The sequence below is a fragment of the Lepidochelys olivacea genome (genome assembly GCF_965140295.1).
Source record: "Lepidochelys olivacea isolate rLepOli2 genome assembly, chromosome: 9".
Lineage (NCBI taxonomy): Eukaryota > Metazoa > Chordata > Testudines > Cheloniidae > Lepidochelys > Lepidochelys olivacea.
Window position 1 is genome coordinate 59,470,262 of NC_140419.1, and position 14,993 is coordinate 59,485,254.

Below are 14,993 nucleotides of genomic sequence, written 5' to 3' on the forward strand. Positions count from 1 at the left end.
CCTCCCGAACAGATTCGACGGTTAAGGGGGTCGGTTAAGGGGGTGGGGAGGGGGCTCCCAGTGATGCTAGGCGTAGGCTCTGTGGTAGATTTGGCAGCCATGGCCTCAGGTGGTGGACCACCTTCTGCAGGGTGCTCGCCCGGGAAGGCGGTTAGGGGGAGGGAACATCGGGTAAGGTTGCCCAGATCGAGGCCAGCCGGCAGTAGGTCATTCTCTCCCTGGGTGACCGGGGTCAAACCTAGGGCCTCGATCTCCTCATACATGGAGGAGAGGTCGTCGTCTGCCACCCCGGGGGGCTTCCCTCTGGCGCCCGCTACGACGGTCGCTTCGGGGTTCGCAGGGGGTTCGGGTGATATTCGGGCAGAAGGGGCTTCCTCAGGGGAGCGCGGGGTCTCCCGTGGAGGGGAGATTCTACCTTCCAGTGCTATTTTGTCTTCCCCTCCCGACACCGGCGGATGGATCTCGCTCGTGGGCATAGCGGAAGGCTCAGTGTCAGTGCCTCCCTTTCTGGTCTTCTGGGGGGCCTCCGCATCGGATGGGTGCAGCGGAGCTCAAGCCTTCCACTTGCCTCGCTTTCCCTGGACTAGGGTCCAGCCCTCCATAGCATCGTCTGGGGACTGGTTAGCCGGGGTCGTGTCAGGGGGCAGAGGCAATGGGTCAGGGGCTCGGGGGGGGTAACGGTGAGGCAACATGGGGGGGCGGTTCTCCTTGGGGCGGGCCCTCTCCTATGCCCGGTAATATCTTTGCTGCACCCTCCTCCATAGGCTCTGCTGGATTGTTAACAGCAAGGGCGGGGCTCCCTCGCTCATCTGGGCGTTGTAGGGGAGGTGTCTCTTGGGCCCGGACAGGAGCAGCAGTGGATCAAGCAGGAGGAGAGGTGGTTGCAGATCTCGGGCGGCCAGGGGCATTGACAACGACGGAGCTGATGTCCTGCCGGGTCTCGGGGGTCTCGGATGCCCCTCCCCCCCAGGCCAAGGGGCAGTCTCTTCGGACATGCCCCGCTGATCGGCAGAGGTAGCACCGGGCCTCTCCTGTGGAATAGTAGACCTGATAGCGGGCTCCCTGGTAGGGGACTAGGAAGGACCCCTCAAGCGCCTCTCCGTCACATGCCGGTGGTGGCGGTAAAAGCTGCACTTGCCGGCGGAACGAAAGGACGTGACGGAGGGTGGGGTCCTTGCAGCCCAACGGGAGAGGGCTGATGACGGAAACGGGTTTCCCCAGGGTGGAGAGAGCAGGTAACAGAGCAGCATTGGGTAGAAAAGGAGGGACGGAGGTCAGGACTAGGCGGATGCCCAGGTCTTCTAGCGGCTCCAGAGGGACAAATACCTCCCCACCGCCAGGCCCTTCTCCACCGCCTCCTGGGCGGCAGCCTCCGATGCTAAGAAAAAGACGACCTTCCCGTACATTTTAGAGGCCACCATAATGGCCGTGGGTCCTACCACCCTCGCCAACGCCTGCAAGTATGTCTCCACATGGGGTGAGGCGGGCACCAGGAGGCAACGGACGCCATGCTTCCTGGTCATGGTGGGAAAGGGGCCTCGGCCGCTATTGGTGGCAGTGGAGGCGGTGGGTAGGCGAGATGACGAGGTGGGGGGGGGCTGCCACCACCCGGGCATACGCACTGGGGGCTGGGGGAGGGACGCTCGCAGAGCTGTTGGAGGGAACAGCGGGGAGGGACGCCATGGTCGATGACGAGGCTACAGCGGTGGGGGCAGCCTCTGCCATGGAGGGCTTGGTGGTTGTGGCTGGGCCCTTCCCCTTCTTCGCACCCTGGCCTTTCCAGCTAACTGCGGGGGCTTTCCTAGAATCGGGGGGGGGGGCGGTGGGCGTAGCAGCGGCAATAGTCACCCCGGTACCTCCGGCTGCCAATGCCCCAGCGGGGGCGGTGGCAGGTGTTTTGGCAGCAGTGGTGGGGGGGGAGGCTTGGGGGTTGGGCAGGGGGGTAGGTGGGGGAGGGGCAACTGAGGTTGTTAGAGGGGTTTCACCCCTCTCATTCCCCACCATCGTGAGCAGGGAGAGACGGGGAGACACCAGAAGGAGGAGGGGGAAGGGGGAAGCAGATTAACCACTTCTCCCTGTTGGGCTGCAGGCAGGGGGTGGCCAAATGGGTCGGACTGGACAGGGGAAGGAAACAGGAGTTGGGGTCAGATAGTAGGGGCAAACTGTGGGGTGGGCAGTCTGGGGGTGGCGGGGGGACGCGGACCCACGCGCGTTTATCCAAAGAGTCTCGTTTGGTCGGCTGTTGTGTCTGGTCCGGATGATGGAATTCAAAGCAAGCAGTTGAGGCTAGAGGCAGACGGCAGGTTGGCAGCAGGGACAGACGGCGGGGAGGCCGTGATGGTTGTAGTAGCGTTGTGGGGGGCACCGATGGATCGGGGAGCAGCTTCGTGCCACACCCCCCGTGCCCCTACAAATGCAGTTAAGACACAGTCAGACTCCCCCCACACGAGAGTACAGTTCAAAAGTTACTCAGTCTTACGGCCCCCTCCATGATGATTTGTAGCTTCCCCGGGCGATATCTCTGTCAGCTGTCTTCTCTCCCGGTCTTTGTGGAGCATTCCAAAAATGCCAAGCAAAGATAAGAAGACGATTAATTGCGGGTCCACAAACAAACAGCAAAACGGTTGGGTCTGGGGGCGTCCACTCCCCTCCTCCGGGGAGCGGGTCGGCAGTCCTCCCCCCTCCTCTGGGGGTTGCAGCTGAAGCAATAGCAAGGTCCGAGGGCAGGCGTGGGGGGGCTGGCAGGCAAGCTGGCAGCTGACCAGCACTCGAACGGCAGCAAAAAAAAACCAGCAAAAAAACAAAACAAAACGAAGAAAAAGCGTCTGGCCCGGTCATGGCGGGGGAACTAAAGCAGGGGCAAAAAGCAAGGAAAGCCCAGGCCAGAGGGCAGCAGGAGAGTGTAAGAAGGGAGCCTTCTTCCCTTTAGAGGGAAGGAAGTTTGCTATAGATTAATTAAAGCACCTGAAGCCAGTCACATGATAAAAACCGCCCTGCTTCAATCAGACGAGAGGAGGAGTTGAAGCAGAGTGGATTGGTGTTGGAGTAGAGAGCAGTTTGGAGGAGTTGAAACAGAGTGGATTGGTGTTGGAGCAGAGAGCAGTTTGGAGGGAAGCAGAGGAAAGTTTGGAGAAGTGCTGCAGTGGGCTAAGAAGACCACGACCCTAGGTAAAGGGACACCTAGTTTGTGCAGAGGGAGGGCAGGAAGCCCCATAAGCTGAAGGGCAGGAGAAGGAAGTAGCCCAGGGGAAGAAATCGCTAGTTCAGGTGGTTTACCGCTATCCCTAGGGCTCCTGGGCTGGGCCCCGGAGTAGCAGGCGGGCCCAGGTCCCTCCCTCTCTACTCCCCTCCTCTAGGGCACTAGTGGGACAGTTAATACTCCAGTTCAGGGGCAAGAAACAGTGCCCTGAACCGCCCCTTCCCCGCCAGAAGAGAAAGCACAGGACCCATCATAGTAGTGCCGGCAATTTGCCACACGTGGTGTTGGAAGTGGGATATATGTGCTGGGGACTTAAACTAGGGTTTGCCAAAACCCTCCCGTCCCTTAGATGGATGACCTGGTCAAGGCCCTAATACAAGCCACCGCAGCCCAGCAGGAGGCTACCCGGGTCCAAGCAACCGCCCAACAGGAGGCAACTTGGATGCAGCAGGAGACTAATCATCTGTTGATGAGTCAGGCTGCGCAGGACCAAGCCCTGCTGCAAAAGCTGGTGAACCAGTTGAAGGCCCTTATGGAGCTGAACCGCAACTGCGACGGGACCCGGACCATACGGGCTAGCCACTGCCCAGAGAAAATGACACAGGAGGATGATGTGGAGGCATACCTCCTGGCTTTTGAAAGAGCAGCCCTGCGGGAGGCCTGGCCTCAAGATCAGTGGTCTGGTATCCTCGCCCCGTTCCTGTGTGGGGAGACCCAGAAGGTCTACTACGATATGGCCACGGAGACTGCAGCAGATTATCCCCAACTGAAGGCAGAGATCCTGGCCAGATTTGGAGTAACGACAGCGTTGCAAGCCCAGAGGTTCCATGAGTGGCAGTATACAGAGGACAAGACGCCCCAATCGCAATTGTTTGACCTGATCCACCTGACCCAGAAATGGCTGCGCCCTGGGGCCCTCAGCTCTAAGAAGATGATGGAGCTCCTGGTACCAGACCAGTATGTGAGGGGGCTATCACCAGCCTCCAGGCTTGAGTTGGCCAGAATGACCCCTCCACCTATGATGAGTTGGTGTCCCTCGTGGAAAGACAGCTGGCAGCCCGTGAACTGTTCCAGACCCCAGGGGGTGAGACACAGCAAACCAGGAAGCCAGTCCCAAACCCAAGGCCCTGGACTGTCGACAACTCCAGGAGAACCATAACTGGGAGGAAAGACACCAAGGAATGGCCTGAGGCCAAGAAAGGACCTGGGGGTTTGGGAAGAGAGAGATGAGGGCGGGGGGCAAATAGCCCCAGGCAGAGGGCGGCAACCGGAATAAGGGGGTGGTGTTACGAGTATGGGGAATTGGGGCATATAGCAGCCCAGGGCCCCAACAGGGAAGAGCCTATGCAATGTAATCTGGGGGATCACAGGGAGCAATGTGGCCTAATCGGCCTGGTAGGGGTCGCAATGACCTCGCATGGGTATACAAGATCAGTAAAAATGAATGGTATTGAGACCATAGCATTAGTAGATTCTGGGAGTGCTGTCACACTGGTCTCAGGGAAGTTGGTGGGGCAAGACCAACTAACCCGGGCCAAAAACACAGGGGTAACATGCGTTCATGGCACTGTAAATTTCTACCCCACAATCCCTGTACGGATTGAGATCCAGGGGAATACTACCAGAATGACTGCAGGGGTGGTCCCCAGGTTCCCCTACCCTGTCTTAATTGGTAGGGACTTCCCCGGGTTTGAGAGCTTACTCCCCCCATTAGAGCCAGGGGAGGGTAGCAACCCCCGGTCTAAGACGGAGGCACCTACAGACAGCGTCACCCCAATGTTTGCCAAATTTGCCCCAGAGTTATTCTCATCCCCTGGAAAATCCCAAAAGTCTAGGTGGGAAAGGAGGGCAGATAGAAGATTAGGGACCAGAATTCTAGCAGAGAACCAGAAAACCTCCCTTGTTGGTAGGCGAACCCGTTCAGGAGGCCAGGAGATCATTCAGGCCAGTGATGACTCGGCGGTTCCTACCCAAGTAGGGGCAACAGACCCCCTGCAATTAGATCAGATTGGTACCGCACATGAGAATTTCGGGCAGGACCAAGCCAATGACCCGCAAAATGCGAATGTGAGGGAGGAGGTAGTGGAAGTAAATGGCGTACCCGTGGAAGGAAAGAACAAAGGCCCAAGGCCATATTATATGCTCAAACGCCATCTGTTGTACAGGATAGCGCAAATACGAGGGGAAGAAGTAGAGCAACTCTTAGTTCCACGGAAACACACAAGGGCAGTACTAGAGTTAGCTCACAGTCATTTATTTGGGGGACATCTAGGAGTAGACAAGACACTTGATACAGTCCTAAGAAGGTTTTATTGGCCAGGAATACATGCAGAGGTCCAGCACTATTGTGCCTCCTGCCCTGAATGCCAGTTGCATAGCCCCCGATCTCACTTGTGAGCCCCATTAGTACCTTTGCCTTTATTGAAGTCCCTTTCGACATAGTGGGCCCACTGAAAAGATTGGCATGGGGACATAGTGGGCCCACTGGAAAGATTGGCACCGGGCCACCGAAACATACTAGTCATCCTTGACAACGTCACGTGGTATCCAGAAGCCATTCCTTTAAGAAACCCCACATCCAAGGCAATAGCAAAAGAACTACTCCAGGTTTTTGCCAGAGTGGGAATCCCTAAGGAGATCCTGACAGACCAAGGAAGCCTTTTCATGTCAAAATTAATGAAAGACTTGTGTACCCTACTCCGCATCCAGGCCATACGGACCTCAGTCTACCATCCACAAACAGATGGACTGGTTGAGCAGTTTAACCATACCCTTAAAAGTATAATCCGGAAGGTGGTAGCACAGGATGGAAAAGATGGGGATACCCTTCTACCGTATCTAATGTTTGCTATATGGGAAGTCCCCAGGCGTCCACTGGTTTCTCTCCCTTTGAACTATTATACGGATGCCACCCACATGGAATATTAGATATTGCCAAGGAAGACTGTTAAGAACAACCCAACCCAGGAAAGAATGTCATTGAGCACGTGACATAGATGAGAGAGCAAATAACTCAAGTAACGCCTATAGTACGAGAACATTTGGAAAAAGCACAAGAGGCCCAGCAGACATATTACAACCGTCAGGCAAAAGTACGGAGATTTCAGCCCAGGGAATGGGTGATGGTGCTAGTGCTGACAGCAGAAAGCAAACTCCTGGCCAGCTGGCATGGACCATATATGATAGTGGAAGCCACTGGGGAGGTGGACTATAAGGTCAGACAACCAGACCACCGAAGGCCAGAGCAAATCTACCACATCAACTTACTGAAACCCTGGCATGACCGAGAGACGTGCCTGGTCATTTGGGGAGCTCCACCCCAGACAGACGACCCACAGGGGCAGGTGAAGATATCTCCTGAGTTAATTCCAGAACAATGAACCGAGGTCATTGATATGATCCAACGGAACCAGGACGTGTTCTGTACACAGCCGGACTGTACGACACTAGTCCAACATCATATTGTCACCAGTCCTGGAATAAGGGTGATGATAAGACCGTACCAAATACCGGAAGAAATCAGGACAGAAGTGAAGAAGATGCTGGAACTCGGGGTTATTGAAGAATCCCACAGCCAGTGGTCCAGCCCTATCATCCTAGTCCCCAAGCCTGACGGCACCTTGAGGTTTTGCAACGACTTCCGGAAGTTGAATGAAGTATCCCAATTCGATGCCTATCCGATACCACGCATTGACGAGCTAGTTGATCAGTTAGGCAAGGCCCGATACCTAACCACTCTGGACCTGACCAAAGGATATTGGCAAATTCCCCTGGCCGAGAATGCCAAGGAAAAGACTGCCTTCTCTACGCCCGTTGGCCTGTTCCAATACACTGTCCTCCTTTTCGGACTCCATGGGGCCCCTGCAACATTCCAGCAACTTATGGACAAATTGCTGCCACCCCATGCCAAGTATGCCACCGCCTATCTAGACGACATAGTCATCCATAGCCCTGACTGGGAAACGCACCTAGGACAAGTAGAAGCAGTTCTAGACATGCTGCGGAAGGCCAGCCTCACTGCCAACCCTCTCAAGTGTGTGATAGGACTAACTGAGGCCAGATACCTCGGGTATGTAGTAGGGAGAGATTTGGTGAAACCCCAATGGAACAAAGTGGAGGCAATACAAGGTTGGCCTTGACCAGTCCACAAAAAGCAGGTCAGAGCATTTCTAGGGATAGTAGGATACTATCGGAGATTCAGCCATCATTTTGCCACAAGAGCAGGGCCATTGACAGATTTGATAAAGGCTCGGGGCCCCGAGATAGTAAAGTGGACTGATCCAGCAGAAGGAACATTTTCAGATCTAAGGACAGCCCTTTGCTGCCATCCCGTACTCATAGCCCCAGACTTCGAGAAGGAATTCATCCTACAAACAGATGTCTTGGAGGTGGGGCTAGTCCTTTCGCAGATGGTAGGGGAGGAGGAACACCCGATCTTGTACCTCAGCCAGAAGCTCCTCCGCAGGGAACAAAAGTACATCGTTGTTGCAAAGGAATGTCTGGTGGTAAAATGGGCTATGGGGACGCTCCGCTACTACCTACTGGGGCGGCGGTTTACCCTTGTGACAGACCACACCCCACTCCAGTGGATGCACAGAAACAAGGAGAAGAACGCAAGAGTGAGTAGGTGGTTCCTATCCCTACAGCCCTTCCTTTTCCCTGTACACATAGGGCCAGAAGCCAACACTGGAATGCTGATGGCCTATCACGACAGCACTGCCTCTCGTCCCAAATAGCCCAACCCCATGGTATTGAGCAGGGGGGAGGGGATGTGTGATACAGCATGGCCAGAGGGCAGCAGGAGAGTGTTAGAAGGGAGCTTTATTCCCTGTAGAGGGAAGAAAGTTTGCTATAGATTAATTAGAGCACCTGAAGCCAGTCACATGATAAAAACCGCCCCGCTTCAATCAGACAAGAGGAGGAGTTGAAGCAGAGTGGATTGGTGTTGGATCAGAGAGCAGTTTGGAGGGAAGCAGAGGAGAGTTTGGAGAAGTGCTGCGGTGGGCTAAGAAGACCAAAACCCTACGTAAAGGGACACCTGGTTAGTGCAGAGGGAGGGCAGGAAGCCCCACAAGCTGAAGGGCAGGAGAGGGAAGTAGCCCAGAGGAAGGAACCACTTGTTCAAGCAAAAAGAAAAGGAGTACTTGTGGCACCTTAGAGACTAACCAATTTATTTGAGCATGAGCTTTCGTGAGCTACAGCTCACTTCATCGGATGCATACTGTGGAAACTGCAGAAGACATTATATACACAGAGACCGTGAAACAATACCTCCTCCCACCCAGTTCAAGCAGTTTACCACTATTCCTAGGGCCCCTGGGCTGGGCCCTGGAGTAGAGGGTGGGCCCGGGTCCCTCCCTCTCCACTCCCCTCCTCTAGGGCACTAGTGGAGCAGTTAATACGCCGTTCAGGGGCAAGAAACAGTGCCCTGATCCCCGCCACCACCCCCCAAGAAGAGAAAGCACGGGACCCATCATAGTAATGCCTGCAATTTGCCACAATAGAAAATAACGTAGCACAGTTCAGCATTCACGTGCTCTGCATCCACACAGAGTCTTTGGAACTGTCCTCACATGAAGCTACTTTCAGGATTGGGATATTAGTTATTAAATACCAAGAAATTGCATTTCAAGAAACAACAAGATATATCTTGGAAATTAATTGCTGTATTAACTGTATTCATGTGCAGTATTAATTAACTGTATTCATGTGGCGTTTGTGATTTTAATAGTATTGTGATTTTAAAGTCTGGAAATGCAAAAGTAAAGGCTCTGACAACAGTACTATCCTCATTGTTGCCCATAACTCATTTTTATGAACATGTTATACTTATGTCATAAACCATGATATACTTTTACAGAAAAAAGAAAAATAGAAAATAGTACAAATGAGGCAAGTTTTGCTGTTAGAACCATAAACTTTGCATTTTCTAACTTTTTGTGACTTTACTCTGCAACCCTAACGTTGCAGTGTTTTTGCATTTCATTTCCTTTTTCTTTTATAGAAATGAAATTAAAAGATCTTATTGAGCTTAGCAGGTTTTTCAGCTGAATGTGTAAATTCCTTGAAATAACTTGGTTTGCGCATCATTACATGGTAATGCATGCATTGCACTAAGCTCCTTTGCAAACTCAAACCAATCAAAACCTCTAGACCAGTTGCTTGCAACCTGTGATCTGTGGACCCCTGGGGATCTGCAGACTGTCTAAGATTTCCAAAGGGGTCTGCATCTCCACTTGAAATTTTTTAGGGATCCACAAATGAAAAAAGGTTGAAAACCACTGTTCCATTCAAGTGTCAGTTGTTTTTGCTGTAGCCCTGTTAAGCAAGGTAAGAATGCTTTTTACTGTGGCGAAAATGTTCATAGTTCTCCCACAACGTGAACTGGAGGTGAATTGGAAAACTCTTTCCAAATTCACCTCAGGGCACAAACCAAGCAAGGAAAATGTCCAACTCTTAAAAGGTGACTATTTCAGAAAGTTGTGGACATGTGAAAAGTAGATGTGCATGGAAACTGTATTGTAAGTTTATCCTTAGTAGCCACTAGGATGGTAGTGTGCTATAACAACCATGGAGCATTCAGAATATAATGTAACTAGTGGAGATGCCTTATGCATTTGAGGTATGCATGTGATAGAAATTACCATTGTTATCATGACACTCAGGCCATCAGTCAAATCTAAGATTTTATTGAAGAGCGAGGTTAAATTTTCAAAAGTGATTTAAGTTCCTAGACCCACATCCTCAAAGGTATTTATGCTCCTTACTGCCTTTGAAATCAATGGTAGTTTAACACCTAAATACCCTTGAGGATCTACGGCCTTAGTCTCTTCTGCAAATGGAATTTAAGTGCTTCTGAAAATCTTACTTCTAGGAAAAATGACCCTTCCATTTACATGACCTTCAGCTCCTAACATGCTAGGAGGAATGTGTGTCTTGTTCATACAGGGAGAGTGCTCAAATTATAGTCTAAATGACTGAGATCAGTATTTCAATCTGCTGTTCCATCACCGTGAGCATTACTATAGGTCCTTTTCAGGGCTATCGATTAATCTCAGTTCACTCACACGTTTAACTGAAAAAAATGAATTGCGATTAAAATAATTAATCACGATTAATCGCACTGTTAAACAATAGAACACCAATTGGAATTTATTAAATATTGTGGATGTTTTTCTACATTTTCAAATATATTGATTTCTTTTACAACACAGAATACAAAGTGTACAGGGCTCAGTTTATATTATTTTTTATTACAAATATTTGCTCTGTAAAAATGATGAAAGAAATAGTATTTTTCAATTCACCTCATACAAGTACTGTACAGCAATCTCTTTATCTTGAAAGTGTAATTTACAAATGTAGATTTTTTTTGTTACATAACTGCACTCAAAAATAAAACAATGTAAAACTTTAGAGCCTACAAGTTCACTCAGTCCTACTTCTTGTTCAGCCAATCGCTAAGACAAACAAGTTTGTTTACATTTATGGGAGATAATGCTGCCTGCTTCTTATTTACAATGTCACCAGAAAGTGAGAACAGGCATTCGCATGGAACTTTTGTAGCTGTCGTTACAAGGTATTTACGTGCCAGATATGCTAAACATTTGTATGCCTCTTCATGCTTCAACCATCATTCCAGAGGACATGCTTCCATGCTGATGATGCTTGTTTAAAAAAAATGCTTTAATTACATTTGTGATTGAACTCCTTGGGGGAGAATTGTATGTCTCCTGTTCTGTTTTACCTGCATTCTGCCATATATTTCATGTTATAGCAGTCTCGGATGATGACCCAGCACATGTTCGTTTTAAGACCACTTTCACAGCAGATTTGACAAAACACAAAGAAGGTACCAACACGAGATTTCTAAAAATAGCTACAACACTCGATCCAAGGTTTAAGAATCTGAAGTGCCTTCCAAAATCTGAGGGGGATGAGATTTGGAGCATGTTTTCAGAAGTCTTAAAAGACAACACTCCAACGCAGAAACTACAGAATCCAAACCACCAAAAAAGAAAATCAGCCTTCTGCTGGTGGCATCTGACTAATGATGATGAAAATGAACATGTGTCGGTCCTCTCTGCTTTGGATCGTTATCGAGCAGAACTCGTCATCAGCATGGATGCATGTCCTCTGGAATGGTGGTTGAAGCATGAAAGGACATATGAATCTTTAGCGCATCTGGCACGTAAATATCTTGCGACGCTGGCTACAACAGTGCCATGCGAATGCCTGTTTTCACTTTCAATTGACATTGTAAACAAGAAGCAGGCAGCATTATCTCCTGCAAATTGTAACCAAACTTGTTTGAGCAATTGGCTGAACAAGAAGTAGGACTGAGTAGACTTGTAGGCTCTAAAGCTTTACATTGTTTTATTTTTGAATGTAGTTATTTTTTGTACATAATTCTACATTTGTAAGTTCAACTTTCATGATAAAGAGATTGCTCTACAGTACTTGTATTAGGTGAATTGAAAAATATTATTTCTTTTGTTTTTTACAGTGCAAATATTTGTAATTAAAAATAAATATAAAGTGAGCATTGTATACTTTGTATTCCATGTTGTAATTTAAATCAATATATTTGAAAATGTAGAAAACATCCAAAATATTTAAATAAATGGTATTCTATTATTGTTTAATAGCGCAATTAATCACGCGATTAACTTTTTTATTCGCTTTACAGCCCTAGTCCTTTTGTATTGTTTTATAGGCTGAAATGAGGGCATGAAATGATGAAAGATATGCTGCAACTTCCTCTGAAATACGATATTTATCCTTTAATGGAGGGTTAAATAAACAACGTCAATTTTGTTCCACTGTAAACCTATCCAGCACTTCTCTTAGAACGCAGTTACCCATATTTGTGTTCCTCAATCATAGCACCCGTATGTGGATAGTTTTAGGAGAGCAGAAACCAGATACAAAACCTTTCTGCTCTGTCGCAGGCTCAAATCCCGCCAAAGTCAATAATGAACTGAATAAAGTCTTAGCTGTGTGTTGGGTGTCTGGTCTTTGTGGTCTGGGGGTTGTGTCCTAGGGAACAGGGGTCCTTGTCAGAAATTTTTGTCACAATTGGCACTTCTTGCCAAGGCTGCCAAGAAAGTTAAGAACTAACTGGGCTATGGGGATTTCTCTCCTCCTTCCCTAGAGATGGTTGCTGGTCATCAGAATTGAAGAACGTTATTGGCTCAGTGTGGGAAAGCTTTCATAGCTGTTGCCTGTGCTGTACGTATTTGTAGATAAACGGGGGATCTCAGCTGCTAGAGCTGCCAAATGACACCTTTCCGATATTAGCCCTGTGTATCATTTAATTACGCGGGGGAGTCCAGCTAGTTTGGCTTTCCCTTAATTTTATAGAATAAGCCTGATTCCTGCATGCCTAATTACTTTCTTGTAAACTGGCCAACCTTTTAGGCTAAGTTTAAATTCAAATGTATACATTTTTTAACACACTTAACTCAAAACCAGCTGAATTTTTAAAACCTCCCATGTGCTGGCTCTGTGCTTGGTGTTGTGTGCTCACGCAATAATTTATGGTATTCTGTATTAATGTGAAAAACTTCAGTGTTTCTCCTATAGACTTAGTTGCACATCTGTAGCACATTGTATGGAGAGGTATGTTAACAATCTTGGGCCGAGCCCTGTTCCTTACTGTAATTCCTGTCTGATGTAGCACCTTCCTGGTGTGCAGGGATCATGCCAGTGAAAGAATGTATTGTGCTAGAGCTGTGCAGGGGGGTGGGTTCAAAGTGTCACCACTCTAGCACAAGGAAATCCAGCCGGAGTGTTGATTTCATTGTGTGTTCTCATTTAATACAGGCAGGTGTGTAGGTACCCAAGTGTGTGATATAACAATGCTAAATGGATTTGCCGGATGTGCCAAGGGGGATGAAAAATAAAATTGTATTCACAGCTGCAGTGCTGTAAAATATGTCTCATATATGGAACTTGAATTGTTAGAACAGTTGTAGAGTTCAAGCAGGTAGAAGCTCCATAACACATGAATTAATTAATTAAACTATGTGAGCTGCCTTGGAGGGGAAGAGGTATTTTACAGATGAGTGGATCAGTGGCAAGAGCTGGGAAGAAATTCAGTCTCCTGAATAAAGATGGGAAATAGACACTAAACTAGAGAGAGAGAAAAGCTCTCCATCTGGGATTTCAGGAGCACATTTGGAATCTAGTGGACAACAAGGATGGGAGTCTGTCTCCACTACCTCAAGTCCCACCGCAGATGCTTCCCCCTACTGCATTGTTTTCAGGACAGCTCTCCTTGAACCTCACCCACACCATTTCTGCCCTGCACAGCAACAACTTTGCTGATTTCCCTTTCCCTGCAGTTTTTCACAAAGTATGGTCCTGATTACGTGCTGGAGATCACACCGAGCTGCAGGCCAGACCGCAACGAGCCACACAAAGTCCAAGAAATCCTCAGCATCATCAAAGGTGAGCTTCCCCAACCTCCTGCCACCTTACTGCCCTGGGAGACCGACTGCTGGCTGTTGGAAAATCCAAAAATAATACATTAAGGAGGAGAATATTTCTCTTGGTATCTTTATGGCCCTGGCTACGAAGCTGTACTCCATGTGCTTGGCAAGTCATAATATACAATGACATCCATCTTCTGCCCAGCGTTGGATATGGTAACGGGTTGGTTGTGAAGTGCAAATGTTTCTATAGGCATGACCACTGCACTGTGGTCTCTGGCCCGTGGAATTCTATAAAAGGCAGTCCACAGCTGTTGTCCTCTTCATTTCAGAAGGGCAGCCTGCAGAGACCCCAGGGCCTTGTGGTTGTTTATTTTTCGTTGTTTAAACCTGTCTGTACAGCAGCCACAGACAGTAAAGCAAGCACAGAATTCGTTAACAACAGAGCAATAGGCTCATGTGTCCACTAAAGCTAAATCTCTGACACCAGCCAAGAGAATTGAGTTTATACCATGCCCCAAAGGTCAACAGATCTGGGCTCTGCTGGAACAACAGGGGACGTGCCCGCAGCCGAGGACCTCTTAACTCCCCACTCCTGCACACACACCTCTCAAGATTCCCAATTCTAGGGCCATTTACGGAGCACGCTTCAGCTGCTCTGAACTGTCTAGTGGCGCATGGGGAACAGCGGGTCTGGCCCAGCTGCTTAGATCAGGATAGAGCGTTCCATGCTGCCACCCATGGTCTGACTGGTCTTCATTTCTGTATTGAATGGGACGGTGTCTATAAAATGCCCAATGCTCCACCAACCGATTTCAGACATCGGGTTATTGGTACACTGCCGAATGCAACCTTCAGTTGCACCAGTTTGGGTGCCCAATTTTAGTCATTAATTCCATTAACCTGCCTCTGGCACCATCTCAGGCTTGCACTACTCTCTTTCCTTCTCCCCTCCCTACAGACACACACGCCTGGCTCAGACACACACCCTCCTTTAGGAATATTTTAACTTAAAATTTAGCTTTGTGCCAGGTGCTGTATCAATTGCCCTGGCGACTGCACTCCATCCTATATCCCCAGAACTGACCAGCACAGGCAGCAGCAGATTCTCCCACACCCTCTTAGTACCATGCTTTACGCTGACGTGGAAGGGTGATCTCTAGAGGTGAGAGGGAAGATTGCTCTTCATGGCCCATTCATTCCTTAGCCTCTCTGGAGTCCGATGACAAGGAGGCCAGTGAGTGCCATGTGCAATGGAGGTGCCTTGAGTTGGTCCATTGGGAACTACATTGAGAACCCGAATTCCTATTTCTTGTAAACCACCAAATAGCCACCCAAGGTTGGAAAGCTCCTAGCCCAGT

General features: G+C 49.2%; 1 protein-coding gene across 2 annotated transcripts in view; it reads left to right on the top strand.

The window, feature by feature from the left end:
• HDAC8 (histone deacetylase 8) overlaps window positions 1-14,993 on the top strand; it is a 127,142-nt gene that overhangs the window by 93,923 nt on the left and 18,226 nt on the right. The window contains exon 10 of one of the 2 annotated variants that reach the window (XM_084638615.1): window positions 13,546-13,651. The exons of the other annotated variant lie outside the window; for it this stretch is intronic. Coding sequence (XP_084494741.1) covers window positions 13,546-13,651 — 106 coding nt within the window. The remainder of the gene's footprint in view (window positions 1-13,545; window positions 13,652-14,993) is intronic. 2 annotated transcript variants of the gene reach the window in all.